Here is a 23,264-nt window from a genome sequence, read left to right on the forward strand (position 1 = left end):
CCGTGTTCGAGGGCCCGGGCCGCGGTCTCACCGGGGAGGCCGAGGGGCGGCCGGGCCGGAACGGGGACCCCGGAGAGGGCGTCGCGGCGCCCGAGGCGGAGGCCGGGGCCGAGACAGCCCCCTCCGCCCGGCCCGGCCTGGGTAACAAAGCCGCCGCGGCCTCTGTTGGGTGATGTACGCGTGGGGGGTTCCGGCGGGCGGGGCGGGGGAGCCGCCACCACCACTGCGGCCGCCTCCCCCGCAGCTGCTTTCGCTGGAGGGCGGGCGGATGTACGGGGCGGCGGGGCCCCCGGCGCGAAGCGCCTCGGCGCCTGCGGTCCGCTCGTCGCGGCGGCCGTCCGCGCCGGCGACGGGGTCAGTGGAGACGGGGCGGCGGGACGCGGAGCGGCCCCGACGGCGCCCCGCCGAGACCCAGGGCACCCTGGGCGGGGTGGCGGGTCGCGGTTGGCGCGGGAAGGGCGTGGGCGGGAGACACGTGCCCTCGAGGGGGCGGGGGCGGGGGCGGCTCGGCCCGCTGTCGGTTAGTCTTGCGGCGGGAGCGGTGCGATCGCTGGTACGGCGGGCGGGCAGGTTCCCCGCGGGGAGTCGCCCCTTGACCGGGTGCTGCGCGTTGACGGCCCAGTTGGGCACCTGTTAGTTAGCGGGCGGTGCCGGCGGGTTTAGCGGAGCGAGGACGACACCAGCGCGTTGTGTCTGCGGGTGACTTGCCACCATTCACCGCACTGTCGTCTCCTGGAAGTGCTCGCTCCAGCCTTCGGGGGCTTCTTGCGGGAGAAGGGCACGTTTTGAGGTTATAGTTCCTTAAAGCGAAGGTAATTATTGGCCAGGTGTGTTGTCCAGACCGGAAGTGAGCGCTCCATTTGTTTTACTTGAGACTAAGACCTCGGTTTAGTGCTTTGTTTTTTAAAGGGATGTTACGGCACTGATTTTTACGGCCTTATTTTTCTTCTCCTAGGGTGTCTTTTATGAATAATCAAAAGCAGCAAAAGCCAACGCTATCAGGCCAGCGTTTTAAAACCAGAAAAAGAGGTAAATAGTTTGTGTTTTAGAAGTATCTTTCTTCAGGCCTCCAGAATAACTTCTTTACCTTGGTTCCTCTGGGTGACAGTTGGCTCCGTACTAAAACCATAAGAGAAAATACAGAAAGGAACGTGAATTTCTAGTTGACTATTTCAGATACCCTTCATGTTTCTAAGTTGTTTGTTTGTTTGTTTAGAAAAGTATGGGCTGCATTTTTAAAGGTAAATTTCATTTAAGCACATTTTTGTTTGAGGGAAAAGGTTCATTTATAAAAAGAGAGCTCCTGCTGTGATCACTAATTTCACCCAAAGGTTGTGAAGATTGGTGAGAGCCAAAATCAGACGTGGCCCATGGAAGTTAATTATGGAACAGTTATTAACATTGTAATTTTTTTTAACATTGTAAATTTTTTTTAAATTAAATATTTCTCACAGACTTACTAAGAAAAGTACTAAAATTATACAAACTACTTTAATTAGTGGGCACTTAGATGAATATTGAATTTTGTAGCAAAGCATTGTTATATACTGCTGATACAAAGTTAAATGAGATTTGATCTCAGGTATATTTTATACTGGGCTTAGTATTTCCCCCCCAAACTTCATTATTGCTCAAAAGCACATGTCAACCTTATTTTATAGTACATTTTGAGGAAAGGGAGAACTGGGTCAACTACTGGTTAATAATTGTTTTTCTACTCTGAATAGAGACACTTTGAGATCCATATTCTGAATGCTTTGTAAATCTGTAGTTGTAGTTTGTCCCCTTGTATTGGGGAGATCAAAGAGGGATTTGATTCTAGTCTTTGCCGATGCATTTACATTTAACTCAGTAGGTTTTCTCAAGAGAGGGAACGGAAGTTGGAAACCAGAGCAACTTAGCACTAATAGGGAAGAGTGAGTGGATTCCTGGCATTCACCTTTATATAAATAATTTTATTGGTAACAGGAAGAGATGTCACTTCCCGCTTCCAGATTGAGAGCACTGGTGCTCTCCTAATTCTTAATGATTGAGTCTTGGGCAAACAAGGAGTTGGTCACCCTCATGCTGTGTGAAAGTTAAGGTAGCTTCTCACCTAGACAGAGAAATCAAACCCTATCATGGAGTGTGTTATAACAATTCAATGAAAGCTAGGTATGTACCCAGAGCATTGTTCTGGTTGCTTTCTATCTTAATATAATTTAATATTCACAACAACTTTCTGAGATAGGCACTACTCTTCATTACTTTTTACAATAGGAAAATTTGCACCTAAAGAATGAGACTAGTTGCTCAGTTAAATGATGGTCAGGATTTGTATCAGGCAGTTTGACTCAAGAGTCCTTGCTCTTAGCTACTGGTCTTTAATTCCTCTGGGCTTCAGTTGTCCTTCTGAATAGTTGGAACAAAAAAGATCTTCCTCACCAGGTTGTTGTAAGGATGAAGCAAGGGAGCTAGTGTAATTTCTGTCATACATTGGATCTTAAGTACCAAAGGAGTGAGTTTTTTAAAAAGCATACAAAGTATTATGGGCATTTAAAAAAAAGAATTAACAGCTCCAGTGTTTGGACAAAACTTCACTCAGGAAATTTTTAGAGGATGCCCTGAATTTCAGAAAGGCCCAGGGGCAATGGAAGAACATCTCAGATAGAAGTTGTTCCCTGGCAGTAGAAACACACTACCTTATTTAGCTTACTTAACTGCGACTCATGTGAAAAATAGTGGAAGAAAAGCTACACAATTCTGTGCCTAGGCACCTGCCTTGGACTAGCAGAGGGGAAACTTGCACGGGGTGTGTGCTCAGTCTGTTTATTTGCTAGCGTTCCAGGTCTTGGGTAATCCAGCTTATGTTAGTTTTTTTCCAGTTGTTGAAATAAATGACATAGTGATGAATGTGACTAACTTATTCAGTGGTTATAACTTCCTAAGGTGGTGATTTCATGGCATTTTGATAAGCCTTTTAAAGCTAAATGGGGTTTTCTTTCTCCTTAGATGAAAAAGAGAGGTTTGACCCTACTCAGTTTCAAGACTGTATTATTCAAGGCTTAAGTGAAACTGGTACTGATTTGGAAGCAGTAGCAAAGTTTCTTGATGCTTCTGGAGCAAAACTTGATTACCGCCGATATGCAGAAACACTCTTCGACATTCTGGTGGCCGGGGGAATGCTGGGTAAGAGTCTGGGTTTTGTGGGAAGTGTGCTGTATGGAGAAGTTTGTTAGAATCCAGAATATAAACCGTTTGACAGGCCCATGAAATTGGGTTGGCTTTGGTTTTTTTAACCCCCTTAGGATTTTTCCACTTTTAACTCCCAGACCATAGCAAGTTAGCAGATTGCCTTGCTTTATCTAGCTTTATATTTAAAGTGTGTTACAGAATTATAACATTTGGGGATAACTTTTCTGATAATCCAAACCCCTACAAAACCCCCCAATCAGTGATTCTCTCCTCCCTCCCCCATATGTGCTTGAACAGGTTGGAAAACCCTTCCCTCTTGATCTAGCTTATGAAATACTTCTATATTTAAAAGCCTCTAGTCCTCTATGCTTCAGTATATTAGCTACAAAGTATATGTGGCTTGTCCAAAGTGAGATGTGCTAAAAGTATAAAATAGACATTGGATTTTAAAGGCTTAGATTTCAATAATTGAATACTGGGATGTTCAAAACTATTTTGACATGCTGGGTTAAAGTGTATTAAAATTAATTTCACCCTTTTTAATATAGCTAGTAGAAGATGTGAAATTACATCATGTGGCTCACATATTTTTGTTGCACAATGCTGCTTTAACTTCTACATCCCCCCCTCAACAGCTCAGGGTACCTTAACAGATTGTGCTACTTAATTACATATCTTCAAATGATGATGGTAATTTCATTTCATAGCTCTTTAATGTATTTCAAAATGTTTTCATGGTAATAATTGTATTGACCCTCAGGGCCAAGCTGACAGAATCAGAACTCCATTTGTATACATGCAGAATGGATGCTTAGAAAGGCTTCAGTGACTTATATGCAGTCAAACAATTGCTCATTGGTGGAACAGAAACTTAACATTAATATATTCTCGTGCCTAGTCAAATGAATATTTCTTTCATTGTATTACCAGCTTGTAGTAAGAAATATGAAATACATCTATTTACCATTCATAATATTGCTATCAAGAAACCTGTTTATAGAATTATTTTTAAAACATGTACCAAGAAAATTTTCAAACATATCCTAGAGAGAATAGTATGAACTTCTAATTCAGTAATTCTTAGCAGTCTTACTCTGTTTATGCCAATTTCATCCCTCCTCCCCCATATTTTTAAGTATACAGACATCATTTTATCCATAAATACTTAAAAATGTATCTGAAAAATAAAGTTTCTAACTTGTGAATTTATGTAAAATTACATATCTAAACCACCTTTGAACGTCTCCACTTAGAGTGACAGATTTGACTCTATTGATTAATGCAGCGGGTTTCATTGAGTTCCTAAAGTGGGCTATTTCTGTAAACTGCTTCACTTTATTCACACATATTGAACCAACTTAGCCATGTTCCTGCTGAGAAGTTGACTTGCTTTTAAATCATGTTAGAACTTTTATCATTTTATTTTATAACTAGTGGCCCAGTGCACAGATTTGTGCACACTGAGAGGAAATTAGGAGAAATATTTCTTTAAAAAAATACATATTTCATTGATTTTTTATAGAGAGGAAGGGAGAGGGAGAGAGAGTTAGAAACATCGATGAGCCCTAACCGGTTTGGCTCAGCGGATAGAGCATCGGCCTGCAGACTAAAGGGTCCCAGGTTCAATTCCGGTCAAGGGCGTGTACCTGGGTTTCGGGCTCATCCCCAGTAGGGGGCGTGCAGGAGGCAGCTGAATCAATGTTTCTCTCTCATTGATGTTTCTAACTCTGTCCCTCTCCCTTCCTCTCTGTAAAAAATCAATAAAATATATTTTAAAAAAAAAAAGAAACGAAACATCGATGAGAGAGAAACATCGATCAGCCGCCTCCTGCACATCTCCTACTGGGGATGTTCCTGCAACCCAGGTACATGCCCTTGACTAGAATCGAACCTAGGACCCTTGATTCCGCAGGCCGACGCTCTATCCACTGAGCCAAACCAGTCAGGGCTAGAAGAAATATTTTAATATGCTATTCGCCCTTTCTCTATAATAAAATTGTCAGAGATGCCGAAACCGGTTTGGCTCAGTGGATAGAGCATCGGCCTGCGGACTGAAGGGTCCCAGGTTCGATTCCGGTCAAGGGCATGTGCCTGGGTTGCGGGCATATCCCCAGTAGGAGATGTGCAGGAGGCAGCTGATCAATGTTTCTCTCTCATCGATGTTTCTAACTATCTCTCTCCCTTCCTCTCTGTAAAAAATCAATAAAATATATTTTTAAAAATATATATATATAAATTGATTAATAAAATAACAAAGACATATAAAAACATTGATAAAAACAATGACTGATAAATTGATTAAACTTACTCTAATATCTCCCTGTATACCACATAAGAGTAAGAACACTTCCAGAATGCTTGACTAATTTCCTTTATAATGAAGTATTTACAACTTTAACTTTAATGTCACATGCTCTTCAAACTCGAGAGAAAACAACATATAACTGACCATGTCCAAAACGGGTTCAGGTAGGAATATTCCTACTCTGTCTAGAGTTTGTCCTTGTGATTTATTAATAGTCATTGTGGCATCGTGGGAAACTGTCTTCAAATTAATTTAAATGGGAGGCCAGTGTCAGATGGGGACAAATCAATTCTTGGAATCAGAACAACCTCTCCTTCCCCAGATCCTGTTAATATTTCAGCTTCAATTATGTTAGGTCTCAATCTTTTGATAATAAATCTAGTACCATTACAAAGACCCCATTTGCTATTAAGATTTCTCAGTAGCATGATGATTGCACCTACTTGCGATTTTAATTTTATGACATGGCATTCCGGAAGGAGTACTATTAAAGAAATTCGATGGGAAAATTTTCGTTTTTGGCATCATCCACTGAATCAATGGAATCATCACTCAAATAGGTGTGAAAATCTCCATTGAGTATATCCAAAATTTCCTCATTTAATTTATGAACATGCTCATTTTTAGAACAAAGAATCACGTTTAGATATAATCTATAGATATACTATTTCCAAAGGTAGCTTCAATAATGATTGTTACAAATCATTTCATGGGGGATTTTAATAATATCCATTCTGAGAGCTTTATACATATTGTGCATGCTCAGGTCAATGTTTATTTTTAAATTGCCAGTGCGCGTCATATGTACCGGCTGGTAGGACAGACGTATGGCCGGTCACTTAGCCTTTTATATATAGAGATGAGAATCCTCACAAAAAGTAAAATTGGAATGGTACTCATTTTAAATGAAGGTCACTGCAAATTTTTTGTTCCTTAGCCCCAGGTGGTACACTGGCAGATGACATGATGCGTACAGATGTCTGTGTGTTTGCAGCACAAGAAGACCTAGAGACCATGCAAGCATTTGCTCAGGTAAATAAAACTTTTAAGAGTTTGCAGTAGAAGATTAAAGGAATATGAATTGAAGGTTTAAAGTGAATTTTCTTGTGAAATATGATGAATTAGAAACTTCAAAATGTGTTGAGGCAAACAAAGTAGGAAAAGATTGAATTAGCCCTTCTTTTCCTGTTTGTCCCTCTGAAATGAATCCATTTTTTTTTAAGAAAAAATGTGAAAATGAAAAGGGAAATCAGTTCCCTATCATGATTTCTATCATTGTGTTATTCTGTGTATGAGTTTTTCTTTTTTTTTAATATATTTTATTGATTTTTTACAGAGAGGAAGGGAGAGAGATAGAGAGTTAGAAACATTGTTGAGAGAGAAACATCGATCAGCTGCCTCCTGCACATCTCCTACTGGGGATGTGCCCACAACCAAGGTACATGCCCTTGACCGGAATCGAACCTGGGACCTTTCAGTCCGCAGGCCAACGCTCTATCCACTGAGCCAAACTGGCTTCGGCCTGTGTATGAGTTTTTAAAAAGTGAATGAGTTACAGGCAGATTAGCCTAACAATCAAAATCTCATTTGAATGTTTCATGCATAGTTATTTATGCTTGCATTACTATAAGCCAAGAATTCAAGTGTATCTAACCGATTTTGTTATCTGTGTCATTAGGAAAGTAGAACTATATTTAGTATATCCTACAAATAGGTAAATGACATATATGAGCAACAGTTAGTCTTTGCTTTAATATTTGGCAATAAAGATTTATTGTGGGTTACTGTTAAAGTTAACAGCATTGCATTGGAACATTGCAGTGTTTGGGAGTTGACAGACTCTTCCCAAGCAGGTTTAAACAGCTTATAAACATATCTAGTGGATGGTTCACTTCTTTGCTGTTGTAGAGATACTATCACTGAGATCTCAGGTGCCCTGACCTAGATCTTTTTGGGAACCTGGCATCTGTATATATGAATTTATCATTGAACTTAATTTATTCCTTTACTATTCTTAATAGGTTTTTAACAAGTTAATCAGGCGCTACAAATACCTGGAGAAAGGTTTTGAAGATGAAGTGAAAAAGGTATGAAGAGCAATATGTTATGTGGAAAGAGAAGGCTGAGGTCAAAAAGGGGAATGTTAAGTCCTAATTCAGCCACAGGTTTCAGATCATTTTAAATGTAACTGTCATTTGTACTTGTTAATTACTTGCCCTTTTTCACCGGTCCCCATTCCATCTGGTGACTATCAGTTTGTTCTCTTTGAATTTGTTTGTTTTGTTTGTTCATTTTTATTTTTTTTTTTAGATTTCCCCATATAAGTGAAATCATATGCCATTTGCCTTTCTCTGTCTGACTGATTTCATTTAGCATAATATCCTAGATCCATCTATATTAAGGTTTTGTTCTTTTTCATGGTCAAGTATATGTGTACCGGGGGTTTTTTTGTTTGTTTGTTTTTGTTTTAATTATTATTTATTTTTGGTTTTTTTATTAGTTAAGGTATTACAAATGTGTCCTCATCGCCCCCATTAACCCCCAACCTCCCCCCTATGTACCAGTTTTTTGTTGTTAATCCTCACTCGAGGACATTTTTCCATTCATTTTTTTTTTTTTTTTTTAGAGGGAGAGTGGAAGGTAGGAGGGAGAGACAGAGAGAGAGGAATATCGATGTGAGAAAGACACATCGATTGGTTGCCTCCCATATGCGCCCTGACTGGGGCCAGGGATGGAGCCTGTACTGAGGTACATGCCCTTGACCAGAATCGAACCTGACCATGGGCCGACGCTCTATCCACAGCTTTTTTTATCCACTTGTCTGTTGATGGGCATTTGGGTTGGTTCCATACCTTGGCTACTATATGTAAATAATGCTGCAGTGAACATAGGAATGCGTATATCTTTTTGAATTAGTGTTTTGGGTTTCTTAAGATAAATACCAGAAGTGGGATTGCTGGATCATATGATAGTTCTGTCTTTAAATTTTTTTATTTTTTTTTTTGTATTTAATTTTTTTTGGAACCTCCTTACTGTTTAGATTTGAGGTAATTTTAGATATTTAGGTAGATTGTTTCTGAAATGTAGTTTGGGGGTAAATCATTTAGTTTAACTTGCTATACACTGTTCCTTAGCTCTGTGTCCAAATAAGTGGCAGAAGACTAAAAATCAAAGTGGAGTTTGTTCAAAAGATAGACAATAGAGGATTAGAACTAAATACATTGAAAAAGGGAAATTTAGCTTACTTGCTATTTGAGTCTTGGCTATACAATAGTATAGGTGCACAGAATATATGGTAATAATGTTTTTGGTAACATTTACCAAGTATCTGACACTGTTCTAATTAAACTCATTTAATATTTGCAAAAACCCTATGAACAAGTTTAATCCACATTTTACATATGAAGAAACTGAGGCAACAGAAGTTAACTTGCCTACAATCACTCAGTTAATCCTGTATAATTCTATATAATAAAAGCATAATATGCAAATCCACCAAACGGTGGAACAACCAGTAGCTATGACACACACTGACCACCAGGGGGCAGGTGCTCAATGCAGGAGCTGCCCTCTGGTGGTCAGTGCGCTTGCACAGAGGGAACACTGCTCAGCCAGAAGCTGGGCTGGCGAGTGTAGCAGTGGTGGCGGGCGGTAAAGTAGCAAGGGGTGGTGGACTGCAAGAGAGATATGTGACTGCTGGCTTGCGGACATCCCCTAGGGGTCCCGGACTGCGAGAAGGCACAGGCCAAGCTGAGGGACACACACACACACACCACCACCACCACCACCACCCACGAATCTGGTGCACCGGGCCTCTAGTGTGTATTATAACTGACATGGGCGGTACTCCAGAGCCCATACTTCTAACCAGTATAGTATGCTTTACTGCTTCTCTTTAAATAGTTGCTCTTTTAACTTATAACTATTTATTTTTACAGCTGCTGCTGTTCTTAAAGGGTTTTTCGGAGTCGGAGAGGAACAAGCTGGCTATGTTGACTGGTGTTCTTCTGGCTAATGGAACACTTAATGCATCCATTCTTAATAGCCTTTATAATGAGAATTTGGTTAAAGAAGGTAATTAACCTTTAGTAAAGGTTAGTTTTTAGTTGGCTGAGGGTAGGATAGATAAGAGCATGAAAGATGGACTGATATAAAACTTAGAGTTTATTTAGATTTGACTTGTATAGTCTTTTTAACTGTCCTTAAATTTAATAGGTTGATTCAGATTCATTAGACATTTATTATATACTTTTGGCATAGAGGGTTAATGGCTTAATTTAGGTATACAGCAAATATCCAGGGTCCAGATGCAATGTGATTATAAAGGAAAAGGATTTTAATTCCATGGTAACCCATAAGGAGATTAATTCCAATTGGGAGACTTGGGATCATCTTTAATAGTGAAAATACTATTGGGGAAAATGTCAAGCTGAAAAGGAAAATAAGTCCCTTATATTGATCTCCATAGGTAAATTATTTTTTATAGTAACAAAGTTAACTTTTCTTTACAAATACTATTTTTTATTTTTTTATTATTTAATCTTCACCCCAGGATATGTTTCTATCGATTTTAGGGAGAGGGGGAGAGAAAGAAACGTTTGTCGTTTGCCTTTCATATGTGCTCTGATGGGGAATCAAACCCACAACCTTTTCGTGTATGGGATGATGCTACAACCAACTGAGCCACATTGGCCAGAGTACTCTGTATTTAACATGCCTTATTTTAATTTTCACAACAACCCTGTCAATTGTAAGAACTGTTTACCCTCATTTAACACATTAGAAAACAGTTTCACTTGAGTAAGAATATATAATCAGCAAATGGTAGACTAGAGAATTGGAGTTAAATGGTAAGCAGTAGCAGAGGGAAGTTGAGGAGTAAGTGGAATAAAGGGAGCGGTCCTGTGTGGCTTAACTACGGAGGGAGGACATGGGGAGGTGAGTCCAGAAAGGCGATTCTGCTAAGTGTGCTCTTTTCTACAGGGGTTTCAGCAGCTTTTGCTGTAAAGCTCTTTAAATCATGGATAAATGAAAAAGACATCAATGCAGTGGCTTCAAGTCTTCGGAGAGTCAGCATGGATAACAGACTGATGGTTTGTAGCTTCTTTATTTTAAGAGGAAAGGAGAGAGAGAGAGAGAGAGAGAGAGAGAGAGAGAGAGAAAGAGAGAAAGAGAAGCATCCATGATGAGAATCATTGATCAGGTGCCTTCTGCATGCCTCCTACTGGGGATCAGGTTCACAACCAGGACATGTGCCCAGATCAGGAATCAATCCATGATCTCCTGGTTCGTAGGTTGATGCTGAACCACTGAGCCCCACACCAGCTGGGGTATCTTTCATTCTCTTATGCCATTCTTGCCAGGAAAGTGTAATAAGGAACTTGTCATTTGTAATCTGTTAAGAGTTTTTCTTAACCTGATTTAAAGATAATCTAACTAGATGAACTTCTCCTTTCAGGAACTTTTTCCTGCCAATAAACAAAGCGTTGAACACTTCACAAAGTATTTCACTGAGGCAGGCTTAAAAGAGCTTTCAGAATATGTTCGGAATCAGCAAACCATAGGAGCTCGTAAAGAACTCCAGAAAGAGCTTCAAGAACAGATGTCCCGTGGTGATCCATTTAAGGATGTAAGATATTTTTTGTTTAAACTGTCTTTATCTGGCTAAAGTATTTCACTAGAGTGGGCTTTAGTTAATAGCTATAGACTATTATGCTGGGGCTTTGCCTGTCTTTTTTATATTTAGTGCCTTCTTGGGCCCAGAAATTATAACACTCCAGGGGGTATGTATGGAGTATGTACATACATATCATTTATGTTAACTAAATTTGGATTCTTTTGCAGATAATTTTGTATGTCAAGGAGGAGATGAAAAAAAACAACATCCCAGAACCGGTTGTCATTGGATTAATCTGGTCCAGTGTAATGAGCACTGTGGAATGGAACAAAAAAGAGGAGCTTGTAGCAGAGCAAGCCATCAAGCACTTGAAGGTATTAGATCTGTGCCTTGACAAAACATTCTGTTGGAAAAGTGAACTGTTACTATATTTTTCTAAGAGTGTTTATCACATCTAGTTGATGGGGATAATTCAACCAGTAAATAGACAAATATTATTGATGTAACTTTTTTTAAAGCCTAGCTTGGGTTTTGTTTGTCTCACAGGTTAAAAACGAGTATTTAAAAGTAGTTTATGCCTGCAATTTGGTGTTTGGTTTTTATGGAACTTTGGAAATTTTCTTCTTTTTCCTTTAAAATATTAAACATTGTATTGACAGTTATCTGGAATCCCTGGTGCAGTATTGTTTATTTGACATAGATGCATAAGCTTTACTATTTTTTTTTAATTTCCACTAAGTAGAATATAATTAATTCACAGTGATTGTAAAAGATAGTTATGTTCTGTATTTTAGGAATTTTATAATGGATAGTTAGCAGAATGAATAACTAAATCTTTTCTCCCTTCCCTCCAAAAGCAATACAGCCCTCTCCTTGCTGCCTTTACTACTCAAGGTCAGTCTGAGCTGACACTGTTACTGAAGATTCAGGAGTATTGCTATGATAACATTCATTTCATGAAAGCCTTCCAGAAAATAGTGGTGCTTTTTTACAAAGGTAATTTAAAATTTCTCAAAAAAAAATTTTTTTTTAATAAAGAAGGTGTCCCTGGCTGGGTAGTGGGTCTTTTATGTTTTTCTTTAAAAATTACTTGTTGAAGATACCAAATTAAGAATGTTTTGAATACAGGTTTGTTGGTTTTTCCTTTCAATAGGATCTTTTTTGCACCTTAGGTAAGTTCTAATGCTGCGTTAGAGACATGTTTGAAAACTTCCCGAATGTAATGCTCGCTCTCTTCTTTACAGCTGAAGTCCTGAGTGAGGAGCCCATTCTGAAGTGGTACAAAGATGCACATGTTGCAAAGGGGAAAAGTGTCTTCCTTGAACAAATGAAAAAGTTTGTGGAGTGGCTCAAAAATGCTGAGGAAGGTAAGTCTTCTGCCTAAGCACTGGTTAAGTGTGGCTATAGAACGTCTCCACATGCTGCCTCTTTCTTTCAGAGACCATTTTGTACCTAGAGTACAGATTTTTGTTGATTTATTAACTCTGAGGCAGCTGAGGAAAATTAGACTTCATTAAAATATTCTGATGACCCTAGTGAGGAAATTTGAAAATTTTGAGAATGTCTGATACGAATTTTGAGATTTATAAATGAATACTCTTTAATATCCCTCATATAAGTAGGACATTAATAAAGTCTTCACAGTTATAAAAGGGAACTTTTGCTTTCTGATATATAATGCTTTGCTCCATTTTCCCTCTTTTCTAGAATCTGAGTCTGAAGCTGAAGAAGGTGACTGAATTTTGAAACTACACCCTCAGTAAAGCAAACAGGAGTTGTAGATAAAATGTCATGTCTCATGTGTCCTGGTTCTTACATCTTCCTACCTCCCTATATCAAGCATGATATAAGGGCTTTCATGGCAAATTTTATTTTAACTGTTTCTATGGTTACTGGAAATGTTGGGTTTAATTTCTAAAACCATGTTTTAAGTAGCTACAGGAGCTGTAGATTTGGATCTAATGTTGCATTAGTCTTTTCAGTTATCTTCTACCTCCTGTATTTTCTACTGTAATAATGTAATTTAAGGCCTTCCACAATGAACAGTTCACTTTTTTCCTGGGTTTTCTATATAAACAGTTTTAAAGATATGATTTGGTTAAAAATAATTTGTTATAAAAATTCTGTTTGCAAATTAAACTGTAAAAGTATCCAAAGTCTCAAAAAGCAATGATTTGTGTGATAATTCGGTATGCCCAAAGCCCTCCTCATCTGTAAAAATCTCATATGCAGTAATTGAATTCATTAACATGAATCTTGAGTATTTGAACCATTGCTCACATGTTAATATTTTCTTGAATTTCAGCTCCAGATGTGTTTGAGCTCAGTTGTTTGCTCTGATTTTCATTCCTTAGTGAAGCCATGGAGAAAAGCTTGAAAGTGAGGTCTTTGGGAAACTATTGTGGCAGAGGTGGTGGGAAGAAGAAAGTTGAGCTTTTTCCTATTGAGAAACTTCATTCAGTTTCTGTCTTTTCAAGCAGAACATACGGGGTATTCTTGTCATACCATTTACAACTGTACCTTAGAAAAGTCTTGTCACATAATGAATTTAACATTTGGAATGTTAGGAAAGGACTCATGAAATAGTGTGAGTAATGAAACGACTGTACTAAACCCAGTAAATTGTTGAAAATGTTAAGTGCCAGCATGTTCTAATTGGGACTCTAAATATAACTCTTTTCCTATTGGCTTAGAGTATTTGATGTAAAGACTGGAGTGTAAAGATAGGACCAGCCTCATTCTCCTAACTAATATTCACTAATTAATGATTCAAGCATTTGGCTATTAGCATACCCTAGTTGCCTTTTTTAATTGCCATAAGCCAAAAATCTTTTCTATACAATTCAGTTATTTTAATTTCCATCTTTTCTTGCTGCCACCCATCTATATATGTAGTCAGCAGAAAACAAAATGTGACCACACTTTTTGATTGGAAAGACTTCACCTTAAAAGTGAAGATTTTGGAAGTTTTGATTATTGAAAGAAATTTGCTTGGAATAATGCCACCAGAGACTGAGTAGAAATTGCCCCTTTCAAAGGTGCCATTTTTATGAGCCAAGAATTTGGTGTTTAACAATTAATCTGGAGGGAATAATATGTAGTATAATTTGAAATGAAGGTGTATAGTTACCTTAAGAAGAGCATTATTATTGATACCATTGTGAATGGGGTGAAATTGTAAATGAATAACTTTGATAAAATTTTCATGCACAGGCAAAATGTATTCACTAGGTTTCTACGTAGTGATTTGCTTTTGCTTTGTAATTTGTAGTCCTTAAAAGACTTTAAAAAAAATAAAGTCCATCCTTATTAGGTTATATAGGTCAATCTTTATTTTTTTTATAAATTCCATGCTAATGTCCAGTGGTAACTGTATGTTATACATTCAGGCATTTCTACTATGTAAGCATTAAATAATTGCTCTTTCACCCTTGTAGCTCCCAAACTATAAACACCTACAAAGAATTCTGATGTAGCAGAAACTACATAACATTTCAACAACCAAATTATTGCATGTTACTGCCATTCAAAGTGTACCCTGTTTTATTATATACTGTGTATAGTGAATGTGTAGTCTTCCAGAACTACATTATGATCTTTGTCTGATCACAGTTTTTTTCTTCATAATGACAACGTAGTGTTTACTTACAATATTATAGTAAATGGGTATCACCTGTGACAGTATAAAAAAAAGGGAATGCTTTCTGAAAGGACTGCAGATTTTCTTTTAGAATTCTAAGTGGTAATTTTGGAACTCAGTTGCCAGTGCCAACCTATGGCCTCAAATATGTAATTCTTAATATAGATGTTAAAACTGTACTTGTATGATTGGATAAATGTTGATTTTCCTAACTTGGTTTCTGTTTCAGAGGGTCTCTTAGATGCCATAATTAAATGTGTTTAGAGCTGATCATAAGTTTCTTAATCTTAATTATTCTGGAGTATTGTCCTAGAGATATTTATTATGCTGTTCTTATGAAAATTCCAAATACCAGAAACACCAAGGATATTTTGTCACAGCATAATGATGGTGGTAAGAGGAAATGCATGTGACTGAGATACTGACTTCTAATTCAGTGTTTCTCAAAGCTCATCACTCTCCTCCAGGAAGCCTTTTTAGAGTTTTCTTATAGCACCCCAATAAATTTTATTACAGATAAGCTTGTATGTGTATTGTACCTGCTTTATACATTAAAAGAATACGGGAGGTTTTTTTGTCCCATTTGGGGGTGTTACCGCCCCCACTGAGAATGTGGACCTAATACGTCTTATTTTAAAGTAGGAGAGGACCTATAGATAGACATTTGCATTGCCAGACATATCTTCATGCAGATCCATATCCTGAAGCAGTATTTTTTTCTTCAAGGGTTATTAGGAAATAGAGAAAATTTGTTTTCTGCCAGTCACCATGTTTTTTAACAGTAGCTCACCACAGGCATTAGACAAGTCATTTCCCATTGACTTTGGTGGTCTTAAGATATTCTTTCTTGATTGTAAATATATGGGAGAGCTATTTGGGTTCCTTCTAATCTATAAAAATCAATTAAAATTCTAGATGAGTGATTTTAAGTTGTTGGGCAAAACACTGGTAAATGGTATCAAAATATTAACTGATGCATCTACTGTCACACAGGATGCTTGCAGGAACTGGCACAACTACTGGGCTTTAAATGTAACATGAGTATCAGAGTTTAAGTGTACGTTATTGCTTAGACTACTAAATTGCCTTTATAAAAATTTCCCTCGGGTGCTGTTTACAGGTGCCATGTAAAATAAGTTAATCATTTCTGTGAGAATTATGCTAGGTATTAGTTCCCTAGTATATGAAAGTTAACCTATTCATCCTACTGAGTCCTAAAAGTTTCAGTTGTTCAGCAGGCTTTAAGTGGGCTCTAGAAGATATAATCAGTACTTTTGACTTCAAAGTAGCTTATAATTGGCTTCTGTCTAAAAAACTTGAATTGCACTGAATTTGTACCTGAACACAACCCTATGCATAAGTGTGTGAAACTTGGTTGGATCAGAAAGGCTTCCAAACTCCCTTTCTCCTCCACCCCTCTTCCCATTTTACTGGGTAATTAGGAGTCATATCAAGCCCAATCATCTAGATTTTCCAGTGCACTTACAATGAATTTTTAAAAGGATGACAGTGCATCCATCACTGTCACCTTCGTAACTTACAAAGAACCCTAGTTGACCTGGCCCATGTGGCTCCGTTAGGCATCATCCAGGCACCACGAGGTTGCAGGTTCAATTCCCAATCAGCATGTGCCAGTATTGTAGGCTTGGTCTCCTTAGGGGGCGTTCAGGAGGCAGCAGGTTGATGTTTCGCTCACACTGTTTCTCTCCCTATAAAAATCAATTTTAAAAAAAACCTAAGCCCTGCCCTAACCGGTTTGGCTCAGTGGATAGAGCGCGTCTGCCTGGGACTCAAGGGTCCCAGGTTCGATTTCGGTCAAGGGCGTGTACTTTGGTTGCAGGCACATCCCCAGTAGGGGGTGTGCAGGAGGCAGCTGATTAATGTTTCTCCCTCAGATGTTTCTAACTATCCCTCTCCCTCTGTAAAAAATCAGTAAAATATATTTAAAAATAAAAAAACTTAAGCCCTGGTCAGGGTCAGTTTGGCTCAATGGATAGTGTCAGCCTGTGGACTGAAGGGTCCCAGGTTTGATTCCGATCAAGGGCACATGCTGGGTTGTGGGCTCGATCCCCAGTAGGGGGTGTGCAGGAGGCAGCCTATCAGTGATTCTCATTGATTTTTCTATCCTTCCTCTCTGAAATCAATAAAAAAATATAAATTTTTAAAACAGCTTCCATTTTTTTTTATTTTTTAAGAGCCAGGGAGCATACTGCAAATTTGGTCCTGACTCATACATTTGACTTCATCATTGCACTTCTCACATAAAAGACTCTAAGCACCCAGCCCCTCCTAAACTAGCTGGATTTGCAAAGGGGGGAAAAAGCTGACCTGCCTTACTATATTACTCAGTAACAAGATACAATGCGGTTCCGTTTAATAGTAAAGTCACTTACCAAACAAGATATTATCACAAAGCTAATGTTTTTTAAAAAGCATGTAAAAATTACCATTTGTGCCCTAACCTGTTTGGCTCAGTGGATAGAGTGTCGGCCTGTGGACTGAAGGGTTCCGGGTTCGATTCCGGTCAAGGGCATGTACCTGGTTGCGGGCACATCCCCAGTGGGAGATGTGCAGGAGGCAGCTGAGCGATGTTTCTCTTTCATCGATGTTTCTGACTATCCTCCCTTCCTCTCTGTAAAAAATCAAAATATATCTTTTTTTTTTAAATGTATTTTATTGATTTTTTACAGAGAGGAAGGGAGAGGTATAGAGAGTTAGAAACATCAGCGAGAGAGAAACATCGATCAGCTGCCTCCTGCACACTCCCTACTGGGGATGTGCCCACAACCAAGGTACATGCCCTTGACCAGAATCGAACCTGGGACCCTTGAGTCCGCAGGCCGACACTCTATCCACTGAGCCAAACTGGTCAGGGCTCAAAATATATTTTAAAAAATAAAATAAATTACCATATACACACACACTATACTTCTACAGTTTGAAAGATAGCCCAATGGTTCCAACAGTTCACTTAAGGATTTTAAAAATATTTTCCCCTTCCAGATTCTTTGTCACTCCCTTGGCTCTGCCCTAACCTGGTCTCACCCTGTCACCTATTAAACCAAGTAAATGTTCATTTACCCCAGTGAGCACAATCTATCTCAGCGCCTGGAGAGTGAGGTTTCTAAAAGGACTGGTATATGCTGAGGTGGTAGAATAGGTGTGTTCACACAGTGGGAGGAAAGGCATAATACGAATCACAACCACAGGAAGCAGCCCTCCAGAGTGGCAGGAGTGCTCACACCTAGATGGTCCAGTGCCCACCATTAAAAACAGTCAAAACCCCCTCTGCACCCAGCAAAAGTTGCTGAGGGTCCCATAAAGCAAGCTCTTGAAGTAGCTGCTTCAGGAGTCAACAGAGGAGAGTCACTTTGAACAGTGGTGGTTTGATGTCTGTGGAAGAAGTCACGAACTCATAAAGAGAATTTTTAAGGGTCAGCAGCTTCCCTGGAACATTCAGGAAAACCAGCAAGAGAGGATGATTTCATCTTTTCATAAAGTTCTTCTCCAGGGCTACCGAGGTTCTCTGTAAAGAGTAGATATTCCGCTTCACCCGGTCCTCCAGGGAGGAGGCGGACGCACTCTCTAGTTTCATGCGGTGGATAAACTTCCCGTCCTGAGAGTCCAGCTTCTCCAGCCTCTGCTCCCTTTCCTCATCCTTCGCGTGCTTCTTAAGGATGTTCAGCCTCTCTGCCTCCCGCCACTTGGCATTTTCCATCATTTCTTGCCGTTTTTGCTCAAGTTCCTCTGATGAGAGCTTTCTGGTATATCCAGGTGCGTGCCGCCTTTGGTAGACCTCTTTTTTAGGTGATGGGCTCTTAGTTCGGCCTCTGTCTCTCCTGTTTACCTTAGAGTTGTGCGTTTTGCTTGGCCTTGGGGACTGTGACCTTCTGTCCGGAGATCGAGACCTCCTGTCCCGGGACCCTCTGGTGCTCTTCTTGCTGGCATGTCTGGGAGGTGACGGGGAGGAGCCCCTGGACCTGGAGTGATTCTTCCACCCATGCACTCCTTTTGGCTCAGCCATCAAAGGGCCCTGCAGACGCTGGCTATGGTCGGAGTCCCTGATCTGTAAACCATACCCAGGAACTTTGGATAAAACAGAGGAAGAATTTACCATCTTGTTTTGAGACCTCCCCCAGTTGCGCTCATCCTCACTGCTGCAACGATCACTACTTGAGCTTCTGTGCTTATGTTTCTTGTGCTTCTTTTTCTTCTTCTCCTTTTTTTCCAGACTCCTTTGCAACAATTCTTTGATTTTCTTCATTTTCACAGGATTATTCAAAACCTCTCTTTTTTTCTCTTCTTCCTTCTTCCTGATGATGAAGAGTGGGTCCTCCCGGATCTTGCTGGCCATGTCAAGGAGGGAATTGGCACCCGAAGGGGCAAAGATAGAGCCCGGGAGGAGTCCTGTCTCAGAAGAACAGCCTGCCTCCTTCTCCTCCATCTTCTCAAAAACGTATTTGTCAGTGGGGCGCCCCAGCAAGTACTCATCACGGTTCACCATCCCACCAGGACCCTGGTACATCCAGTCCAATTTTTCTTCTTGCTTCTTGACAGCGCCAACATCCTCCGCGTAGCGCTGCATCTCCTCCCTGGCCCTCTCCTCCCGCAACTCCCACTGAAGCTCCTCAATCTTCTTCCGCTCAGCCTCATGCTTCTGCTCAGCCTTCCACACTTTCTCCACATTGCGGAGTGTCTGCGGGTGCCAGCTCTTCTTCAGGTTCAGGTCTCCGCCCCCCATGATGGTGGAGACGTGTCCTCACTCCGTGGACCTGGAAGACTCAGGAAGGAGCGAGAGGAAACGTAGAGAAATAGTTCAGGCGCCAGCAGCAGCCGGATCTACATTCTACTTCCAGGAGGGCGTTAAATAAAAATATTTTTTTTAAAAAAACTTTTAAGGCCTGGGTCATGTAGCTTGGTGGTTGAGTGTAGACCTATAAGCCAAGTAATTATGGCTCAATTCCAGGACAAGGAGACAGCGTTCAGTTGATCAGCATAGCGAGGTTCTCTCACCGGGTTCTCTAGCTAGGTTCTGTCTTTACTCTAGCTAGGTTCTGTCTTTACTCTCCTGTTACATCTGTATTTATACCAGTTGATTTTAATCCTATCCATTCTATTCCAAAGGTTAGGGTGTTTGTTATCTCCATTCCAAGGTCACTACTCTATTGTTCTGTTAAGCTACAAGGAAGTAACTGAAAGAGATTATTCTAAGTAAAGATTATGTAGCGTAAGCGTGATTGTTCCTAGTTAAAATGATTAACTACCCGCCTGGCACTTAGTTAAGGGGTTTTAACTGATTTATTCCCTTCCTTAGTCCTGTTAATCCCTAACTCCAGAGAAAAATCCCCACCTGAGGAAACAACCTTTCTTGGAGTGGTGACCTTGGTTAAAACACATAGCACTAAGAAGGGGAGCAAAGATATTAAGAACAGTATGCCATATATGCCAGGTCCTTTGAAACATATGCTGTGCAGATGTTTCTTCCCTGCAGCGACTGTGTCAAGCAGCAAGGATGCACCGGCTTCTGGCACCTGGGTTTTCTATATGATCTCTCCCTCAGAGCTCTGCTCCAAAAAAGTCATCCACCAAATATTTACTGAGCAGCAGAGTTGCATAAAAAGTTCTTATAGAAAAAACGAAAGGGCACAGGCATAGTGTTGGCAAGAGGGATTGCAGCAATTTTAAGTAGCCGTAGCCAGGGAAGGCCTTGCTGAAATTAGCAAACATCTGAAGGAGGAGAAAGCAAGATGTGTTATTCAAATACAAAACATGCAATACCTGGCTAGTCAGGCACTTATCTCTTTTCCCTTAGATTGTAAAAAACTGACAGCCAACACAATAGCCCTCTGGTGTGAATGAATCAAAATACCTTTTTTCAGATAAGCAAAACATATTTTTGTGTGTACCACAGAATTTTAGTAAACTATCTACACTAATAAAAGAGAAACATGCAAATTGACCATCCCTCTGTTCCGCCCACCAATTAAAGTATGCAAAATAACCCAACAAAGATGTTGGTTAATTTGCATACGCAGGCGTTGAACAAAGACTGGAGACAGCATAGAAGGGAGTGAAGTGCTACAGAAAGGAGCAAAGCGGCAGAGAAGGGAGTGAAGCTCGCCTCGGTGGGCTTCGCTCCCTTCTCTGCTTCATTCCAGCTTCAGGAAGCCCTATTCTTGCAGGAATGAGTAAAAGACAAATATGCTAATTGACCGTACCTTCGCTATGCCCACCAGCCAATCAGAAGAGTATGCAAATTAACCCAACAAAGGTGGCCGTTAAATTTGCATACTGCAGGTGGGGCAGGCAGCGCCAGACGCTGCCCTTAGAATCCTGGCCGCAGATCGGGGACCGGGAAGGCGGGGCGGGCAGCACCAGATGCCACCCGGGAAGGCGGAGCAGCGATCGCCCCGGCCAGAAGCCTGAGGCCTGAGTAGGGACGGAGCTGGCAATTGCCAGGGGCTGGGGGTCCCGTGCCCAGGCATAATGCCCTGGCTAGAGGCCTGAGTATGAGCGGAGCCTGCGATAGGAGTGGGTTGGGGGTCCCCTGTTTAGGCCTAATGCCCTGGCCAGAGGCCTGAGGCCTGGGCAGGGGCAGAGCCGGCGATCGGAGTGGGCTGGGGGGTTCCCTGCCCAGGCCTAATGCCCAAGCCAGAGGCCTGAGGCCTGGGTAGGTGATTGGAGTGGGCTGGGGGTCCCCTGCCCAGGCCTAATGCCCCAGCCAGAGGCCTGAAGCTTGGGTAGGTGATTGGAGCAGGCTGGGGTCCCCTGCAAGGCCTAACACCCCTCTGGCCTGGGCAGGGGCGGAGCCTGCTATCTGAGCAGGCTGGGGGTCCCCAGCCAGAGGTCTTAGGCCTGGATAGGGGCGGAGCAGGCCATCGGAGTGGGCTGGGGTCCCCTGCCCAGGCCTAATGCCCGGACAGAGGCCTGGGGCCTGGGAAGGGGAGGAGCCGGCAATCGCCTGGGGCCGGGGGTCCGCTGCCCAGGCCTAACGCCCCGGCCAGAGGCCTTAGGCCTGGGCAAGGGCCGAGCCAGGGATCAGTGTGAACTACAGAGGAAACATCTTTTCTGACCGCTCATTGGCTAAGCTCCCTGTATGCCACTGGTAATATTCTTAGTAACTTGGGTAATAAGAATCCGAGAAGGTAATGTAGGGTTTTTCCACCTCACTCCTGGAGAAAAAAACGAAGGTCTGCTGCTGGAAGGGCTAAGAAATATCATATCCTCCCCTAGCTGGTTTGGCCCAGTATATAATGCCCTGGCCTGCCTACCACAGGGTCTAGGTTCAATTCTGACCAAGGGCACGTACCTAGTTTGCAGGCTCTTCCCTGGCTGGGGCCCAGGTCAGTGCTCATGCAGAAGGCAACCAATCAAAGTGTTCCTCACACTTTGATGTTTCTGTCTTTCCCTGTCTCTTCCACATTCTCTAAAAATCAATGGAAACATATCCTCAGGTGAGGATAAAAAAAAATAAGAAATGTCATATCCTATGGAAGACACATCTTGAAAATACCTAAAGAATGTTGTCATTTTTTCATGGTGAAGGGACTGGAGTCCATGGTGGCTGCAGTGACTGGCAGTGGCTGCAGCAGCAGAGTGATGAGGCTGGTGCCTTCCTCTGATCAGCCCGGTGGACTCCCACAAAGGGAGGCCAGACTGCGGCTTAGGCCCGTTCCCCAAGGGGAGCAGGAAGCAGGCCTAAGCCATCAGTAGGACATCACCTGAGGGCTCCCAGTATGTGAGGGGGCAGGCTGGGCTGAGGGACCCCCCCGTAGTGCACAAATTTCGTGCACTGGGCCCCTAGTATATGTTATAAAAGCCCAGCAACTGAAGGGTGGAACCACCAGAATCACCGACCAGTCACTATGATGTGCACTGACCACCAGGGGACAGACGCTCAATGCAGGAGTTGCCCCCTGGTGGTCCCACTGTGCACTCCCATAGTGAGAGCACTGCTTGGCTGACCGGGATGAGCAGCTGCTCCCATTGTGGGAGCAGCCACTAGCAGACCAGGGTGAGGCCAAGTCTCTGCACCTATCAAATACTTGAGACAATCCAGACTCTGGCCTGACCCCACAAGCTGATGCAGGCCCTCTAAGGTGCATCTAAAAAGAGCGCAGGTAGCTCTTAGGTGAATGACAAGAGGGGACATGACTGTGGACTCTGTCCTGCTGGCTGAGGATCCTGGAGCACAGCTGCCCTGAACAACCCTGATGGTGTCACCGACCTGGCATCACACCATCGAGGACATTCACCGAGTGGCTTTGGGGTGCAAAGTTCTCCACCAGGTTCCCCCAGGACACAGAACGTGACTTTACCCAAGACATTACCCCAAAACATCAGCTCAGACTAATTTCCTCATTCAGCAGCTACTCAGAGGGTGGATCCATGGCCACTTTGCTAAGCAGGATCAGTGGGGCTCCCACAGCTGGTGACCCCTGCAGGCCATGCCCCCCCCCCCCCACAGCTGGTGATCCCTGCAGGCCATTTCCCCCCGCCCCATGCACAAATCTGTGCACCAGACATCT

General features: G+C 41.8%; 2 protein-coding genes across 2 annotated transcripts; one reads left to right on the top strand and one right to left on the bottom strand.

Annotated features, from left to right (window-relative positions):
- The first annotated feature begins 204 nt into the window (after positions 1–204).
- BZW1 (basic leucine zipper and W2 domains 1) lies at positions 205–13,363 on the top strand. Its single transcript, XM_081095417.1, has 12 exons — positions 205–354; positions 956–1,029; positions 2,992–3,168; positions 6,417–6,511; positions 7,501–7,566; positions 9,418–9,553; positions 10,463–10,572; positions 10,938–11,108; positions 11,324–11,470; positions 11,954–12,092; positions 12,341–12,463; positions 12,804–13,363. The coding sequence occupies exons 1-12, from the start codon at positions 269–271 to the stop codon at positions 12,833–12,835; spliced, it is 1,356 nt and encodes a 451-aa protein (XP_080951543.1). The 5' UTR covers positions 205–268; the 3' UTR covers positions 12,836–13,363.
- Positions 13,364–18,216: 4,853 nt separating this feature from the next.
- Positions 18,217–19,477, bottom strand: LOC308522182 (pre-mRNA-splicing factor CWC25 homolog; the record flags this gene model as incomplete). Its single annotated transcript, XM_081095418.1, has 1 exon — positions 18,217–19,477. The coding sequence occupies one exon, from the start codon at positions 19,475–19,477 to the stop codon at positions 18,221–18,223; it is 1,257 nt and encodes a 418-aa protein (XP_080951544.1). The 3' UTR covers positions 18,217–18,220.
- Between the last annotated feature and the right edge of the window lie 3,787 nt (positions 19,478–23,264).

Source organism: Myotis nattereri, assembly GCF_964212035.1.
Source record: "Myotis nattereri genome assembly, chromosome: 7".
In the NCBI taxonomy this organism is placed as follows: Eukaryota; Metazoa; Chordata; class Mammalia; order Chiroptera; family Vespertilionidae; genus Myotis; species Myotis nattereri.